The sequence below is a fragment of the Hypanus sabinus genome, chromosome 4 (genome assembly GCF_030144855.1).
Source record: "Hypanus sabinus isolate sHypSab1 chromosome 4, sHypSab1.hap1, whole genome shotgun sequence".
NCBI lineage: Eukaryota > Metazoa > Chordata > Chondrichthyes > Myliobatiformes > Dasyatidae > Hypanus > Hypanus sabinus.
Window position 1 is genome coordinate 116,785,096 of NC_082709.1, and position 18,972 is coordinate 116,804,067.

Genomic DNA, 18,972 nt, shown 5'->3' on the forward strand with positions numbered 1-18,972 from the left:
CCATGAAGGCCAATGTGCTAAAAGATTTCTTTATGACCCTATCAACTCCTGACTGCACTTCCAATGAATTTTGGACCTGTATTCGCAGGTCCCTTTGTTCTACTGCACTCCTCAGTGCCGTACCACTCACTATACAAGGCCTACCCTGGTTGATCCTACTGAAGTGCAACACCTTACACTAGTTTACAATAAATTCCATCTGCCATTTTTCAGCCCATTTATCCAGCTGGTCCTGATCATGCTACAAGCCATGCTAGTCTTCCGCTTGGTGTCATATGCAAATTTGCTGATCCAGTTAACCTGCCCTGTTCCTCCTGCTAATCTTTTAACTGTCCACCATTTTTCACCATTCATTTCATAGCTTGTCACACCAGATAGTCAGCCATTCTTCTCTGGCGTGTGATGTCAGGATTGGTCTCCTTTCGGATGAACCTGGTCACGGTATGTACGTTCCTGACTGAACCCTTGTTTTTTTTATGAGGCCGAGTGGCTAGCTGGATGGATGGGTGAGGGGGGCTGACTGGGTTCGAACTTGCGAGCCTTTGCTTCTGAAGTCCAGCGCTGATGCCACTGCACCACCAGCCGGCTATTTTCACCACTGAATATGATGCAATTGCAGAGTTCTGATCTGATTCATTGGTTGTGAAATCACTTAGCCCTGAAACAGCACAGTATTTACTGTTCAGTATATATCTTGTTGATTGTCAAATTGGAACTTCAATTGAAGATGCAATTGAGAGTGTTGCAAGTAAGCTTGTTTACACTCTGCATTAAAAAAGGGTTATTTGCTGGTTTAATGATAATATTAACAAGAAACATATGGCATGTCATGATTTTTCAACTTATAGTGGAATATAATTCTTTTTCACTGGACTGTTCATAATGTGTCCTGGAAATAACATCTATGTTACTTGCTCTATTCTGAATCTATCCAATTTAACAAAGTGGAATTGCATTATAGAAAATGAGCCCATAGTGTTAAAACAGGACTGGACAGTGGTCATTTTTACCCAAGCAATAAGTGAGCAAATACATCAGGTAAGTAGCTGAGAATACAGTGAAGTCAGTTATTTCTTCATGGGTCTTTCATCACCTGGCGTAGTTCTTTTCTTGCAGCTATGATAGTCAATGAATAGTGGTGTCACTGAAGCACCTTATTGAGGGTCACTTATTCCTGTGCCCAAGTATATTCTGTGTCCTTTTACATTAAATGCATCTTCACATTAGCTAGTTGGTTTATCATTTATACTTTTTAAAAATCAGGTGAAGTCATTGAACTGAAATGTTTGTTGCTTTTTTCTCCCTTTTTTTAAACCTCCTGTGTACAGCAAGTTTTATTTCATATATTGTTCACTTACCTCTAGAGAGCTCTATCCCATTTACTTTTACCCAGCAGAAATGTCTTGCCAGTGAATGCTGGTTGCTGCAGTTCTGAGTTAGTACCAGAAAGTCCAAGTAGCCTTCAGTTTCTACTCCCTACCTGGAAGTGACTGATCTGCTCGTTGGTTGGTTTCTGATAGTTAGAAAAACTTGCATCAATGCAAATTCATATAGTAGTTATGATATGTTCTTTTCCTTTCAAAGCATCTGTTAAAGTACACATTAACTCTTAAATTAAATCCCTCCTCCAGTTGGGAAGTTTTGGTAGGTAAAGCCCATAACTCTATGGATGTTTGGCAATACCTTAAACAAAAAGCTGTCAATGCACCAGACAGTGAATGTTACACCAAGTGTTACTGCCAGCCTTGTCTTATTCTGATGTCTACTTATGTGTATGCTCCAGACCTAGATACCAAGAGTAATTAAGACTGAAAACCCGAGTTCTTCTTCTCACTTCCTTGAGAGCAGATAAATGTAGGCTGATCGTAGCACATTTATTGCTGCTGTATCTGAAACCAATTAATCTTGTATAGGCTTGTGATCTTGTTAAATGAAGCATTTTGCTTGAGGATCATTATCACAAGTGCTAGAAACAAAACCCAAATGTAATTTTTCAATCATTCACAAGACATTAAAGGTCAAAAAGTGACAATGCATTGTGTGTGTAACTGATTTACAGAATATATTTAGCTTTTGAATGCACAAAAATAAATATAATGAGTTTTAACTATGGAAAAGTGGTTCTTTTTCTGACGATCAAATGCAGTCACATTTATTGTCAGGCTATATGCACACTGTCAAAGCAGCCAGACTTGACTGGCCAAATGTACTGTACTTGGGAAGAATTCACAGGGAAAGATTCACAATTTTTACTAAAAATAAATACAAGACTTAAAAGTGTTGCACAGCTCTAAAATATACAAAGGCTTAGAAATTAATTGTAAACTTTGAAAACATTTTACAAAAAAGCATCTCAGCATTTTAAAAAGTCCATATTTACAAATATTACAAAAAAATTATAAAATGGCTGCAAATCCATAAACCATTCTTGTCTTCCAGATTGGACTGGTTCTAGTACCCATACAGTTACACTGTAACCTTCTTTTATATTTTTTTATATATACAATAAACCAAAACCTATATTTTGTTAACTCTGCCAACTATGCAGTTAAGATGCATTCATTCAACCTTTGGCAAAACCCTAGGCAATATTCTTTAAGAGACCATATACATTTTTATTTAAACTGTGCAGAACCTTGTAGTTGTCTTATATATGCCAAAATAACAGAAACAAGCCAATAGAAGTTAGGAATCATTGGATACTATAAGAAAGCAGCTGCAGAACTTCAAACACTCACTGTCTTACACTTCAGTGCAAACAATAGAACATAAAATATTGGAATGATGTTTCACAAAAGTAATTTATACAATATAATTAGATCACCTTGTTCAAAGATGGCAGTGCTGTCAGAGCATTCAGTAATTGTATGAGTGCTTTAAATAAAAACTAAGCAGTTCCTCTTGCAACTGTGCATCATATGTTCTAACTAGTAAGTTGTCTGGAAAGATTTTTCTTCGTTTCTAAATATTTTCATGTAACTACCTGTTTCAGGGAAAAGAAAAATATGGCACAAGACGGCTTCTATTGTAGCTGTGTGTGAGTTGATATATAATCTTTTGCTAAAGAACACTGCTTCTTATTGAGTGCTTTACACTGCAAGTAATTAAAAACCCAAATGCATTGCCTAACTCAGCCACCTACAGTGATACAAAGCTTTCAAATTACACAATAAATTGTGCTCATTCATAAGATGGGGGTTATTGTAAATGTTGGATTTGATATACAGGAATGAATTATTGAAATCACAGAAGCAATCTTATCAACAGGTAAAACACTTCTCCCTCCAAGCTTTCCATGTACTTCAGGTTCATCAGCATCTGATAAAGAACAAAGTTAACATTCGAAGGGAAGTTCTGTAACTTTAACCAGATGATCTCCTCTAATCTGTTAACTAACTTTCTATTAAATACTGGTTTGTCTTGCTGTGAATTTTCAACACTTTCTGTTTCATTTCCTGTTCCATCATTGCAGTTTTTCCTGTTATTTCACAGGGTTGTTGCTTTTGCGAACTGGCCAGATGATGATTGCTGTGACTTTTAACAGTCGTTGCCTTCACACTGAAGTTGACCAAGGCTGATGAGCAAACACCCCATAAACAGATCAATGATGCTTTTGCTCTATTTTACATAGTTCATACAACCAAAGAGACTCATTTCATGGTGCCAAATATACTTAGAATTTTGAAGCATTAGTTTTTATAGCTTTGTTACCAGCTTTTTAATACTGGGATTGTTCCTCAGTCATCAATATAGCCACTCCAGCATCTACACTGCTCTCCAGTTCTTCAGTGTTTATTGTCAAAGTGGGATTACAGTCCTCTTGGCAAAAAGTCTTTACTGAACATCTCTGAATCAATCTGCACTTTAAAAATACCCCATTTTCTTACCCATTCGTCTATCAATCATCTCTCACAGTTACTCATCCACCTCATACTTCTTGAATATTACCTTTTTTGATACACGTGAATGACTTCTCTACCTTATCCATTTTTGTAAGTTTACACCATCATGAATTCCTTCCCAAAACCTATAAGGGGATCATAATAAGCTAACTCACCAGGAGGAAAACTCACTGGAGCAGGCTTCAGTTAAAATTGCCCCAATATTTTTACTGCTCTTCTTACCCTTTTTATTAAAAAAACTTAAAACTACAGAAACCATCTTTGTCTTTTCAGTAAATCCCGTTACTAGTATCTGTTAAACATTTATAACTTATGCTTTTTTAAAATAGTGATCGAGTATCTTTTAATGGCAAGCCTTGTTAAAAAGGCTTACTGTTTTACTTCGCATGAGCTCCATATGCCCCACTTAAACCCCAACTATAACTATGGTTCTGAAAATGCTTATATATTGTTTTAAATTACACCATTTTTGCAAGCATGCATTTTTTGGTGTCTATACACAAGTAATTCAACTTTAATCACAAAAATAACCATTTCCTTAGGTTCTTTTTTTATATTTGTACAATATAATGATTTTCAGTAAATTAAAAAAGTAAAATTGTTTATGATTAGGTAGTACCATATTAATCCTTTGAGTGTAATCCTATTTTTTCAGTAAACAATAAAGGTTAATTAAAGTTTAGGCTATGATGGAAGACTGTTTGAGCAAATATAGAATATTAAGCTCTTAAAACTAGACATTTCTATAATATAGACTCATGTACATGTACTTCCTGGGTGGATTTTTGAGAATGTATAAGTTGATTTTTAAACTAATTATCTCAACAAGAGATCTTGTGATTTATGGATGCTACAATTTCAAAGGAAGGATTCTGAAAAAAAACCCTACTGAAATATGATATGGAGATAAAATGATGTGCGTGTGGTATGTATTTGAGCGAATGTATCTGCTCACGTGCTACCTCATCTATCATTGTCTTACTCTCTGAGGTACAGTACTATTTTGTTCTCAGAAAAACACTGGTATACATCATGAAGAACATTCATGGCTCAAAGGATTAATACTCTCTGTAACTGTCAAAAAGTGATGATATTTACATTAGTTTCTAACACATCACAGAATATTTCATTTAGTGTTTAGAATATCATGTTTGGAATACCTAGAACTGCAATGTCCATTTTTCACAACTATCCTTTCCTTCAGCACCTGTTTCGTCACATCAGGAAAATTACACTCCCTTAATGCCACACGAAAGGGAACACAGTGCATACAGTGTTGCAGAATTCATCTTAAGAGTTTTAAATTGAATATTTACCCAAATTCAGAAAACACAGCCTTTAATTTTCTTTAATTGATGAGTCAAAACTTCTCTTAATTATCTATTCTGGTAATATTTAATCAAAGTTTATGATGATCAAATTACTCGCAGTTTTGGAAAAACAGTGAAGATATCTATTATTTCAGTAGTTATTTTTTGTTAATAACTTGGGCAGCATTATATATTTTCTTAAATGTTTATGACCTGCTTTGCTTTGATAAATCTCTCAATCTAAATGTCACTAAACTGAACTGCATGCATGCTCGTGTGTGTTTTACCACTGTTGCTGTCCCAGTCATTCTGCACCTGATCATCATGTGGGTGAGCTCCGATCATCATGTAAACTTCCGTCTGAGTTCTCAGTTTCCCCTTCAGAGATGACTTGCATTGGTGCACTGTGAAGGCGACTGCGGGCACTGTAGCGACTGCTCCCTGCTGCTGGTGGCGCCCGAGAACGGCTTGGTCTAGATAATAGTGAGGTGGAGAAACTCCTGGAAGTGATTCCTTCTGTTGTAAACCTCGGAGAGTATGGTGAACTTGGGAACTGCATTTCACATCCAGAAGGAAAAGGAGAAGTATCCTCACAATCTTTAGCCTGGTCTAGGGAAAAGTCTCCAGGGGACTTGGGAGAAACTGGGCTTGCACTTTTCAATATTTCTGTTGCTGACAGTCGATAGCTTGAATCTGACCGGCTGCCCTTTTTGAGCAGCAGTAGTTTGAACTCCTCCTTTGAGGTGTTGGATTTGCGGACACTCCTATAAATAGGACCAGGCTGCTTTTGGACAGATGGAGGAGTTCCAGGGGAGCTGGCAGGAGATGATTTTGGTTTGTTTACATTCGGCCCATCATCAGAATCTTTCCTCCCGAGTAGTTTCCTTTTTGATCTAGAAGGAAGAGCAAAATAAATAACATTTCCTCAAAAGAGTTTTAAGACATTCATTACAATGGTAGTGTTAATACTAACTCTATTTACATAAATTCTGTGGAACTTTGATTATATGAAATCCCACTTTTGTTTTGCAGCTCCAAAACTCTTTTTCGTAGAGCCATATTCTTAGAATTTAATAAAAATGTTTAAATAATATAAAAATAGCCACATTATAAAAATGAAAATGAAAACAAGACTGCAGATCCTGGAAATCTGAAACAAAAAGGAAAACACTGGAAAAATTCACCAGGTCTGGTGACACTTGAGGAAAGAAACCATCAACACTTCGCCTGCAAGAATTTTTCAAAACTGGGAGAGAGATGCAGGTTAGTTTTCAGTAAGAGAGACGGATGTGAAAATAAAGGAGGTGTCTGTGATGAGTCAAAGTTGCTTAATGGCAGGGGTATTTTTTAAATGTCTGATAATGTTTTTCTAAGTCTGAGTGCAGTGGTTACCTGGAAAATAATCTTTTCTTGTAGACCCCAGGAAAACACTGGGGATTAGAAATGCTATTGTGGCATAAGGGGAAATTATTAATTTATAAATGGAAGATGAAATTCATCCCTTTCCCTCTATCCTTGTAATCAATTATAAAGTTGTAATGACTTCACACATTAGCTCTGCAAGTCTCAACCCTGTGTCAGAAGATTGTGAGGGTAAGTCCCACTCTAAAGATTTGTCCATAATATTAATTGATATAAGAACATAAGAAATAGGAGCAGGAGTAGGCCATCCAGTCCATTGAGCCTGCCCCGCCATTCAATAAGATCATGGCTGATCTGTCTGTAACTCAGCTCTATCTACCTGCCTTTTCCCCAAAACCCTTAATTCCCCTACTATGTAAAAATCTATCTAACTGTATCTTAAATATATTTAGTGAAGAAGCCTCAACTGCTTCTCTGGGCAGAGAATTCGACAGATTCACCACTCTCTGGGACAAACAGTTTCTCCTCATCTGCATCCTAAATCTTCTCCCCTGAATCTTCAGGCAATGTCCCCTTGTTCTAGTCTCTCCTACCATTGGAAAGAGCTTTCCTACTTCTATCTTATCTATCCCTTTCAAAATTGTGTATGTTTCTATAAGATCCCCTCTCATTCTTCTGAATTCCAGAGAGTATAGTCCCAAGCGACCCATTCGCTCCTCATAGGTTAACCCCCTTCATCTCTGGAATCAATCTGGTGAACCTCCTCTGCACTGCCTCCAAAGCCAATATATCCTTCCTCAAGTATGGAGACCAGAACTGCACACAGTACTCCAGGTGCAGTCTCACCAGTACCCTGTATAGTTACAGCATGACCTCCCTGCTCTTGAATTCAATCCCTCTAGCAATGAAGGCCAACATTCCATTTGCCTTCTTAATAACCTGTTGCACCTGCAAGCTAACTTTTTGCGATTCATGAACAAGCATTCCCAAGTCCCTCTGCACAACAGCATGCTGCAATCTTTCACCATTTAAATAATAATCTGTTCTTCTATTATTCCTTCCGAAGTGGACGACCTCGCATTTATCAACATTGTATTCCATCTGCCAGACCTTGGCCCACTCAATTAACCTATCTATATCCCTCTGCAGACTCTCCACATCCTCTGTACAATTTGCTTTTCCACTCAGTTTAGTGTCATCGGCAAATTTTGCTCTGCTACACTCAGTCCCTTCTTCCAAATCATCAATGTAAATGGTAAACAGCTGTGGGCCCAGCACCGACCCCTGCGGCACCCCACTCACCACAGACTGCCAACCAGAGAAACACCCACTTATACCAACTCTCTGCCTTCTATTGGTTAACCAATCCACTATCCATGCCAATACACTTCCTCTGACTCCATGCTTCCGTATCTTATTTATAAGTCTCTTGTGTGGCACCTTATTGAATGCCTTCTGGAAATCCAAGTATACAACATTCATCTGTTCCCCTCTATCCACTGCACTCATTATGTCCTCAAAGAACTCCAGTAAGTTTGTCAAACAGGACCTGCCCTTTCTGAATCCATGCTGCATCTGTCTAATGGAACCACTCCTTTCTAAATGTTTCGCTATTTCTTCCTTAATGACAGCTTCAGGCATTTTCTGGACTACAGATGTCTGTGCACTACTGCAGGAAGTGATATATGCTCTCCTAAGTGTACATAAAAATCCTTCCAAATTGTTCTAAAACCAAGGAATGTCCTTCCTATTGTTCTGGCCAATATTTATTCGTAATCAATAAGGATTAGTGGACTATCATCGCTTGAGGGATCTTACTGTGAGGAAATCAACTATTGAGTTTTCTACATTGCATCAAAATTACAGTTGATTAGTCGAGAATGCTATGTGACATCTTGAGAGATCAGGATAAGCTGTATATAAATGCAAATGTTTCTTGATTTCAGTGTAGTGAGGAAGGGACCTAAACGAGAAGATAAGATAATTCTGAAATACAGAATTAAATTTAAAAGAAAGGGTGCGAATGTTTTTTGTTAGTAATTCTCAAGGAGCACACTTGAAATTCAATAGATCATAATAAGTCATTGTTTTTTTGTTATGGTGATTTAGGAAGTGCCTCGGGACAGATAATGCATCCAATATTGCCTGTTTGTGGGTAGCTGTTGAGAATAACCTAACACATACATGTAACAGGGAAGAGCATTCACAGCACGTAACACCTGCTTGAAATTTCTTTCTCTTTCCAAAATGGGAAGCGCCAAAGATATCTACTTATAATGATTTTAATGAGGTATCATATAGATATGAGCTGTTAAACCACAACAGCCATTCTGAAAGTGAGATACCGCCCCTTTTACAAGACATGCAACAATCATAGCCAAATTGAAGCAGGGTAATTTCAAGGGAAATCAGACTAATTTGCTATTATTGTACTATATTATTGTACTATGTTGCTCAGATGTAACAGGTAAACGTGTAAGCAGATATTGTGTAACAATGACAAGGATGGAACCAAATATTTGGAATTAAAGCAATTATGAATTTTAATTTAGTATGTTCATCATGAAAGAGATTATAGGAATGTATATCTATCAAAATAATTGAATGATCTTCTTCTTAAACCCACTATACAATATGAGGTAAAATAAACAACACATTAAATTTTGAAGATGTAATCAACAGAATTATTAAATTTCTAGTATGTTCCAACTGTTTTTAGTCTTCACTAAGAACAACAGATGAACAGCAAGCGCAATAATATTTGAGAAGGAATGTTCATGAGCACTTCCAAATTGTTGAAATACCGTTGGGCAGTTAATTGAAGATCCAGTCAGATGTTCTTCTTTCTAGCTAATAAAGTGTTCTCAGTTATACGGCACAAAGTCCTGTGACACTCAGAGTCTTGCCTCTTTTGCATTGCCCAGGAATTTATGGATTACTTAAACCTAGGAGGTATGAGGAAGTATTCTTCAAATGAAATATCATCACCCTTCCGTGCCTTCAGAAATTATCCTAAAGACCCAATTTCAAAATCAGAGAAATATATTGATGTACTATACACTTGGCCAGCAGCCTTCTCTTAAATAAGCGCATGCAATGCATATTTTCTAGAGTGGAGTGTGCAAATCCCAAGCCAGAAAATTAGGTATTTCAAGCATTTCTGTCTCCAGTTTCAAGATCAGACAAAATCAGAAATCTTTTTTTTAGCAGATGCTTTTACATTTAACTAAAATTAATTTCATTTTACAATAGGATCCAATAAGGTATATTTTGTAATATGAAAGAGGGTTCCTCTAATGGTTTTCTGTTTTATAAAATTATTATTATGCTTTCAAGAAGGAGCAAGATAGATATCTGATGGATAGGGGAATCAAGGGATATGGGGACAAGGCAGGGACTGGGTATTGATAGTGAATGATCAGCCATGATCTCAGAATGGCGGTGCAGACTCGAGGGGCCGAATGGTCTACTTCTGCACCTATTGTCTATTGTCTATTATTCTGTCTGTAAAAAACTGATATGTGATATTAACATCTAGTGACAAAGCAATGGATCATTCAAGCCTTCAGCTTATGGAGCTCTTTGGTCTGATTGTGATTGATCTCATCCTCGACTCCATTTAACCCTCTCTGCTCAAAGTTACTGGATATCATTACACAAAAAATACTAACACATTCCATCTTGAAAAATCCAAGTGATTCAGCTCCACTGGACACTGAAGATCAAATTCCAGATTTCCAGTACCATTATATAGAAACAGTGCTTTCTAATTTCTCTCTTGATTTGCCTAGATCCAATATGATTATACAGATCCAAATTTAAGATCGTTTTTCAATTATTTTTGAAAATTTCTTGCAATTCAACCTTCTAACCTTAATGTTGTATATTAATTTAGCATTAACTCCCAGCATTACCATATGATCTCTATTGAATCTGAAACAAGCACTCTATTTGGCCAGTTTAACTTTCCAAAAGCAAAATGCAGTAGTACACTTATACTTTAATTTCCAATCAAATGAAGCATTTCTCCTTCACACAAACAAAATAAATAAATAATTGAGAGAACCGCACTGACCAGCTAACTGTCCAAAGAGTTCAAAAGGTGTTTACTACCTCACTTTAAATTTCTGCAGGTTTTATTTTAACCAGTTTCTTGATTTTCTCATGACCTTTGTTAATCTTTGGAAATCAATAGTCGGGAAACCAGTTTGTTGGGTATACTGACTGTCACTAGATAAGCACTGATTTGATTCCCCTTTGTAGTGTTTTTCCAACCATTATATGCATGAATGTTGACAAGACTACTTGTCACTGTTTTCCCTTAAATGTAATTCAAAAATCCATATATTAAATATTTGTGTGCATTGAATTGCTGTCAGCAAATCTTTCTTGTCATAATAGTTAAGTCACCATCAGATGAAAGTGTGTACCATCAGGCTTAAGACAGCTTCTATCCTGCTGTTATAAGGTCTGTAGTACAATAAAATGAACTCTTGACCCCACAATGCACACGCTACACCTTTTCTGTAACTATAACACTTTTTTTCTGTGCTGAATGCTTTACTACTGTAGAACAGTATGCAAAACAAGATTTTCACTGTACCTCAGTACATGACCATTTCTGCCTCTCATTTTCCCAACTTTTGATTTCCCCAATGTCTAGTTCTATTTATATATCTGTTCCTTGGTTTCTGCACCTGGCCAAGTGCATTTTCCACAAGCCTGACCCTTTTTTAAGACATGCTTGATTTGACATATCCTGTAATATGTTGGTTGTACATCTCCCAATTATTTTCTATTACCAATTTACTTTTTAATGGTCTTTCCTTGTCTTACCATCTCTGCATCATTTGAGTTTTCCCATGACCAACAGAGCTGTCACATTCTTCAACTCTGCTCCACTGTTTATCTTGTTTCACTTTTCAAACAATTTATCTGTTTCAGTTACCTCTCTCCTCCTGCTTTTTAAAACAAATATTACAAGAATCCCTTCCTCTTTAAATGAATTTTCTTTATTATGCTTTGTCTTCCTCTTCTTAGTTTATATCTTCTGTTTACCAACAGGATAGAAATATGTTGCTGCACGTAAGAGTACATTGGGGGCATAAATAACATGAAATATCAGCACAGGTAATCATCAATGTAAGACATTTAATGGAAATACTTGTTTCATAATACCAGAACAGCCAGAAGTCGAGGTCCATGTAGGTACCAATGATGTGGGTAGGATGAGTGATGAGGTTTTGCATAGAGAGTTCAGGGAGTTAGGTGCTAAGTTAAAGAATAGGACCTCCAGGGTTGTGATCTCAGGATTACTACCTGTGCCACGTGCTAGTGAGGCCTGAACTAGGAAGATTATACAGTTTACAATACGGCTAAGGAATTGTTGTAGGAGGGAAGAAATAAAATTTCTGGATCATTGGGCTCTCTTTTGGGGATAATGGGACCTGTGCAGAAGGCACCTGAACTTGATGGGGACTAATATCCTAGTGGAAAGTTTGCTAATGCTGCATGATGGAATTTAAATGAGAGTTGCAGGGGGATGGGAACCAGAGTGGCAGAACAGTTAGTGGAGAGATTGTGGAGGCAGATGTTGGCAAGACCTCAAAGTTAGAAATCAAAAGGTTGAGCATGGTGCGACTAGTGTCCTGAGCTGCCGATATTTCAGTGCAAGAGTATCGTAGGAAAGGCAGAGAATTGTACTGAAGATGAGGTAGCTGGTTTACAAATATATGTTATGGGTCTCAGGGTACTTGGAGGCACATGATAAAATAAGCTGTAGCCAGCAAGGTTTCCACAAGGGAAAATCTTGCCTGACAAATCTGTTGGAATTATTTGAAGAAATAACAAGCAGGATAGACAAAGGAGAATTGTTGATGTTGTGTGCTTGGATTTTCAGAAGGCCTTTGACAAAATGTCACACATGTGGCTGCTTAAGCTACGAGCCCATGGTATTACAGGAAAGATTCTAGCATGGATAAAGCAGTGGTTGATTGGCAGGAGGCAAACACTGGGAATAAAGGGAGCCTTTTCTGGTTGGCTGTCATTGACTAGTGGTGAGTCAAGGTGGCCTGTGTTGGGACTGAATCTTTTTGTTATATGTCAATGATTTGAATGATGGAATTGATAGCTTTGTTGCAAAGTTTGCAGACGATATAAAGGTAGGTGGAGGGGCAGGTAGTTTTGAGGAAGTAGAGAGGGTACAGAAGGACTGAGACAGATTAGGAGACTGGGCAAAGAAATGGCAGATGGAATACAATGTCTTGAAGTGTATGGTCCTGCACTTTGGTAGAAGAAATTAAAGGATTGAATATTTTCTAAGTGGAGAGAAAATACAAAAAAACTGTGCAAAGGGACTTGGGAGTCCTTGTGCAGGATTCCCTAAAGGTTAATTTGTAGATTGTGTCTGTGGTGAGGAAGGGAAATGCAATGTTAGCATTCATTTGAAGAGAACTGGAATATTAAAGCAAGGATGTAATACTGCAACTTTATAAAGCACTGTTGAGGCCTCATTTGGAGTATTGAGAGCAGTTTTATGTCTTTTCTCTTAGAAAGGATGTTCTGAACCTGGAGAGAGTTTGAAGGAGGTTCATGAAAATGAATCCAGGTTTGAATGGCTTGTCATATGAAGTTAATTAGATGGCTCTGGACCTGTATTCACTAGAATTTAGAAGGATGAGTTGTGACCTCATTGAAATCTATCAAATGGTGAAAGGCCTTGATAGAATGGATGTGGAGAGGATGTTTCCTATGATGGGAGGGTCTAAGATCACAGACTAAGAACAGAGGGGCATCCTTTTAGAACTGAGATGAGGACGAATTTCTTTAGCCAGAGAGTGGTGGGATTGTGGAATTCTTTGCTACAAGCAACTGTGGAGGAGGCTGAGTCTTTATGTATATCTGAAGCAGAAGTTGATAGATTCTTGATTGGTCAGGGCATGAAGGGATTGGGGCTGAAAGGAAAACTGGATCAGCCATGATGAAATGGCAGAGTAGACACAATGGGCCAAATGGCCTAATTCTGTTCCTATATCTTATGGTCTTATAATTAAGCACTGATCTATTCCACAGTAAAGTATATGTTTTGTAGATTAAACTCTGACACACATCACCAATGATATTAACCAAACCTGTATCAACAAAACTCAAACATTCATAGATGCTGCCTGACCTGCAGAGATTTTCCAGCTCCTTACGTGTAGCTCCTCCAAGCTGATAAGATGTAATATCAATAGTTCCTTTTCCCCTATGTTGTGTGATCTGTTGAGTTCTTCCAGCAATTTTGTTTTTTTCCACATCTGCAATCTCTTGATCCTCCTACAACATCTGCAATCTCTTAATCCTATTCATCTCCTGTACAATCTGTATCTTGTTCCCTACTGCAACCACCATGAAACCACATAATCTGCTTATTTTTGAGTTATTGACCAATACTTGCAGAAACACAATTATAAAAGATTCTGACCTGTGAATCACAGCAAAAAGATCTTCAGTTGTACGGAGCTTGTTTGGTGATATGAATACGTTATCTTCATTAGTTTGAGGATCTATAGCAGAAGCCAAATAACTCTCAACCTGTCCCACATCTGCAGAAATGAACAACAGTAATTTATGATACCTACTTCAGCAGTCTGCATATAATTTCATAAATATTTCATTGTGTGCCATTATTTAATGTTTTTGTATGGTTAAATAGCCTGCTTTTATAGAAGTTATTAAAATCTGGTCAAGAAATAGTGAGCAGAAAGAGCAACAGTCCTAACTAAATTCACTTATTTCAATCTGCTTCTACATAAATGTAGCTAATCGCATACAGCATTGAGCTATCTTACTTCACATAAGCAGTATTCTACAATTGTTTATTCAAGACTTCCTGAGCTTGCCTTAAACTTTTCCACCTTTTCCTTTTAAAGTTTGATTTCCTTTGTAAATTTAACATGGGAACAAGCTTCCCAATGAATACTCAAAATGTTTATCATTTAGTTTCCAGAAAAATTAGTTTCCATTTAGCATCCTTTCTTAAAAATTTGCCTGAGAAACGTCACATTAAGGACTAAGCATTTCGAGCATGTCTTATTTTCAAATGATTCCATTGGAAAAATGGTGCAAAATTCACAGAGATCACTATAAGTTTTTCATTTTTGTTATATAACATTAATGTTCCTAAAATTAAACAGTATATTTGTTGTGTTACATTCTAATGAAAACTCATGGTTAAGCAGAAAGAAGCAGCTTGAGCAAGTCAGGAGGAACTCATCACACATCCATATTTGAAAGAGTCCATTTGGAACTACTTTAGGTTCTCCTTTATTTATTTTCAGAATCAAGCTATCATTTTCTCATATGACAAGAAGTTTGTTGAGCTGATGGAGATTAAAAAGAAATCAGCATATCTGTTTTGGAAAATATAGAGGAAGCTTGTCTTTTAGTCCATAACCTAAACACATTTAAAAACATAGGTTGAGAATCCTATTTAAATGAATAGGAAACTGAAGAAATATGTACCATTTGCAGTGGACATATTAAGCATAGACAAGAATATCTATGATATAAAATGTCAAATTTTCTTCCAATTAATTTAACCTGATTAAAATCAGGTTTCTATCCTGGCATGAACCCTTTCACTCAGTTTTCCAATAGTCACTGCACACAGGTGTTTCAGAGTAGCCTCAGGAAAAGCTGGCCTCATTATAGGATCTCGCCTTATATTTCAAATGTATTCTTGGCTGCAGGCAAAAAGTTAAGTTCTGTGCTCACTTACAGTAATTTGCCTTTAATTCTGGAATCAGTGAGAAAGGCTTGATTTCAGATGTAATTATTGTAGAGTATAAAGCTAGTGATGAGAAATATGAGCAGTAGGTATATGAAGCATATCCAATGCTTAAAATGTATGGACTAAAACAATTTAATACCTACAGTATGTCTATTTATTGATAAGTAAAAAGGAAATAAAGTAAAACATTGAAAAGAGATTGTTAAATATTGTTAACGAAGCATAATTAACAATATCTGATTTAAAAGAAAGAGAGCACACCAACCTACATTTGGGTCTGGATAAAAAGAAATCATCCACAATCTGCTTATTCTTTGTACCTATAAGGGTTAATTATATGTTTTATGTTTTAATTACTGTATATGTTTCAAGTAGATCTGTTTATTTACTGGAATGGTTGAGTTTGATAGTGTGTTCTGAAAATAATCAAAACATTTCAGATTTTGTGCAATGAAAATACTTTGGTGGTGGAATCAACACTTATTAACAAATTATTTTACCATATCAGTGCTTAATATTGAGCTTAACAATTTCATTTTACAACTTGATGTGGATCTAAAATGAAGAAACTTTTACCTGTACTACCTTTGTACTGGCTATCGCTAGAAGTTTCGCACAGAGCTTCGGCTGTTCTTGTTGCATCTGGGCTGCCATCTTGCGACCTCTTGGTCTTTTCTTCAACACTGTCCCTACTGTGCTTCTGTACATCTGTTGATTCTGGTTGAATTACGCCTGCAGATGCAGCTTCATTTTCACTAACTGAGTCAAAGTCAAGTTTTCTTTCCAATTTCTCCACAGTTGCAGGTTTTGATAGTGCTGCAGATAGGGATTCTGGTGTAGTGTTACTTGATAAAGGCACTCTTTCAGGTTTCTTGTAACTTCCCATTTCTTGTGCAAGTACCTCGTTCTGAAACTCCTTATTGGAACTGTTCAAGTCTTGATATATTTCTTGTATGGAGCTCTTCACCAAATTTGTTTCACTGATATCTGTGCAGCTATTGTAAACAGCCTGATAGCTTGCTGTTGCAGTTGATTGATCATCTCCAACCTCTTTGATCTGTGTACTCCCATTAGTTTTTATTGATTCTACCTCTGAAGGGAGCAAGGGTAAAGGGGTCACACTTTCTTCATTCAGATTATATTCTTGAAGTGCATGAGTACTTTCCACATCCAATAACTTGGTGTTTGTTTCTGGGGAAGATGATTTTTGTGGCGGTAAACTGGAAAATTCATTGCATTTATCTGTATTATAACCTTGTGGTGGTGTGACAGGCTCTGTACAAGTTGGTTCTGTTATGCCAGGTTCTTCTTGGCCTTCTTTCCTGGGTTGTCTGGTTTTACTAATAGAACGAAGCTGTACTGACTGTAGCACTGATGGGGTAATGGCAAGGGAAACAGATGGACTGTTGTTGGGCCGTTCAGCTGCCTCACTGCCTTTACTTTGATTTGAGATATGCAGTTGGTTTCTTTGAGCAGAAGGCCTGCTTTTAAACACATTCTGAAGAGCACTTAGGTCAAGATGTGTTGGAGGTATAATTGGTAATTCAAGGTCTTTCTTTGTAACATTAGCATCCCTTGCATAAGATGGTTGTAGTGAAGACCTCCTCTCTGGAACTTTTGGCTTTCTTTTTCCACTGTTTGGAGACAGGGGACCAGGAAAGAGAGGTGTTGGTAAATTTGAGGTTGGTGTTCCTGACTGGCTGGAATATCCACTTGATGGTGATGCCAAACCTGCCAGTTTGTCTGGAGAGGACAGCTTGAAATCATTGTCAATGGAGGGAAGGGATGGAGTGGTGGCACGGGATTCTGACTGGGATGTTTGTGATTCTGAACCTTCTGGAGACTTTGTGCACTCAATCACAGTTGTGCCCGTTGCAGTACTGGAGTTTGATAATGATCTGTAGGGATCACTAGATTTTAAGTCATTCAAGAGCCAGAGGCCTGCATAATCTGATTGTGTGGCACTTTCATCTTTAAATGATGGTGTTTCAGACGGGGTCAACTGAGGGTCTGATAACTCATTATCATTTGCATATGTACTGCAACTATCCCAAGGAACATTCCTGTCATTAGGTAGCATTGGACATTTGAACCCGTCAGATGCAAGACTTAGGTCAAGCTGCAATGACTTCTGTGCATCTCTGTAAGATACAGTCCCATCCTGCCCATTGTTTGTCTTTGGTTCATTCTGATAGCTCTCACTTGTACGACTTTCATTTTTCCTCAAAGATGAACTGCGTTTTGGTGGGGCTGGTTTTGCCTTTGGTTTCTTGAGAGCAATGCTCTGGCCCCGAAACTTCTGCTTTCTTAGTTCTAAAGGATCCGGTAGAGGGAGCTCAACAAGTTCTGAAGCATTTTCTGTACTCTGGATTCCATCAGAGCCCGTGGATGCATAGTTAAAAATGTAGTTTCTGGTAGTTCTTAAACCACAGTCAAAGTGCATGGATGTATAATATCCTTCAGTATCCACAGAGAAATGTGAGCCCGAGTCAGTTTTGGAAGAGGGTGGCCTCTCAATAAAGCTGTCACATGTACCCATACTGGCAAAACTTGGGCACCCTAAGCTGTTGGTCCTTGAATGCCTAGGGCTAAAATCTTGGTTGCAAGATGCATCATGGCAATGGTGTAAATAGTTCCATTCCGCATCACTTGCATTACTTGTATTGAGATCTTCAACAACTTCTGTCCCTGTGGAAGTAAAGGAGTTTGCCCTGTGACCTCTAACTTTGTCTCCTTGATATGTGTACTGCTCCAGAAGGAAACCTGGTGAATCATAATTAGTGTGGGCTGGTGTATTCAAGGATAGTTCTGAATCACAGTGTGAAGAACTTGTCAGTGGTGGTGAGGATGCAGTGTGGATTGTCTCTGATGTCTGTGAAGGGCATGTTGAGTTACTTCCACTCCAATTCCCACTGGACGATTGATGGTCCTCCTTTTGATCCATCTGACTGCTTAAGATAACTCCTGTGCTAGAGAGGCTGTTGACCGGACTCCCAAAGGTATCTGAATTTGAAGAGATCTCACTGTTTCCCATGTCAGCCTCTGGCACAAAGTTGGACATTTTTGTCACCTGGACTTTGTGTTCTGTGCTTTGTTCTGGTTGAACAGTCACACCTATTGAATGATGTTTCTGCAGACTCTGGTTAAACAAACTGGCTTTGTCGTCTTCCTGTTCTGTCTTTTCTGGGGTCGGCATGTATTTTTCAGCGGCACTAATGATGCTTTCGGCACTATTGTCCTGACTTAATTCATGAGATAACAGAGAAACTCTGACACCGTCTCGAGAAAGGCTACGGGAACGGACGTGGTTGTCGATTGGTGAAAGGAACATTGGGGACGAATCGTCAGCCAGAGTTGTGATATTCCCATCTGAATGTGACAGGGAAGATGTGATGCCGCTGCCCCGCTGAGCTCGGATCCGTCTTACTGATGGCGCTGCAATAAGGATATCATCTGTCTGGCACTCTGAGTCCTTGGTCCCAGACCGGGCACTGGTAGAATTCACTTCATCGCTGTGACAGTCTAATTTTGGGTTAACGTGAACAATCACATTCCTTTCTTTACCAATTGAGGATTCATTGGAACCTGTTAATAAAAGGCAGAATCAGAAAACGTCCCATAAAAA

At 37.8% G+C, this 18,972-nt stretch overlaps 1 protein-coding gene across 9 annotated transcripts in view; it reads right to left on the reverse strand.

The window, feature by feature from the left end:
- Nucleotides 1–2,043: 2,043 nt before the first annotated feature.
- Nucleotides 2,044–18,972, reverse strand: part of nhsb (Nance-Horan syndrome b (congenital cataracts and dental anomalies)) — a 452,286-nt gene continuing 435,357 nt past the window's right edge. For 8 of the 9 annotated variants that reach the window (XM_059967993.1, XM_059967995.1, XM_059967999.1 and 5 more), the window contains 3 exons: nucleotides 15,924–18,932; nucleotides 14,040–14,160; nucleotides 2,044–6,105 (listed from right to left, as the gene is read on the reverse strand). In XM_059967993.1, the coding sequence (XP_059823976.1) occupies nucleotides 5,535–6,105; nucleotides 14,040–14,160; nucleotides 15,924–18,932 (3,701 nt within the window). In that variant the 3' untranslated portion in view covers nucleotides 2,044–5,534. The remainder of the gene's footprint in view (nucleotides 6,106–14,039; nucleotides 14,161–15,923; nucleotides 18,933–18,972) is intronic. The other variant, XM_059967994.1, reaches the window with a different exon arrangement.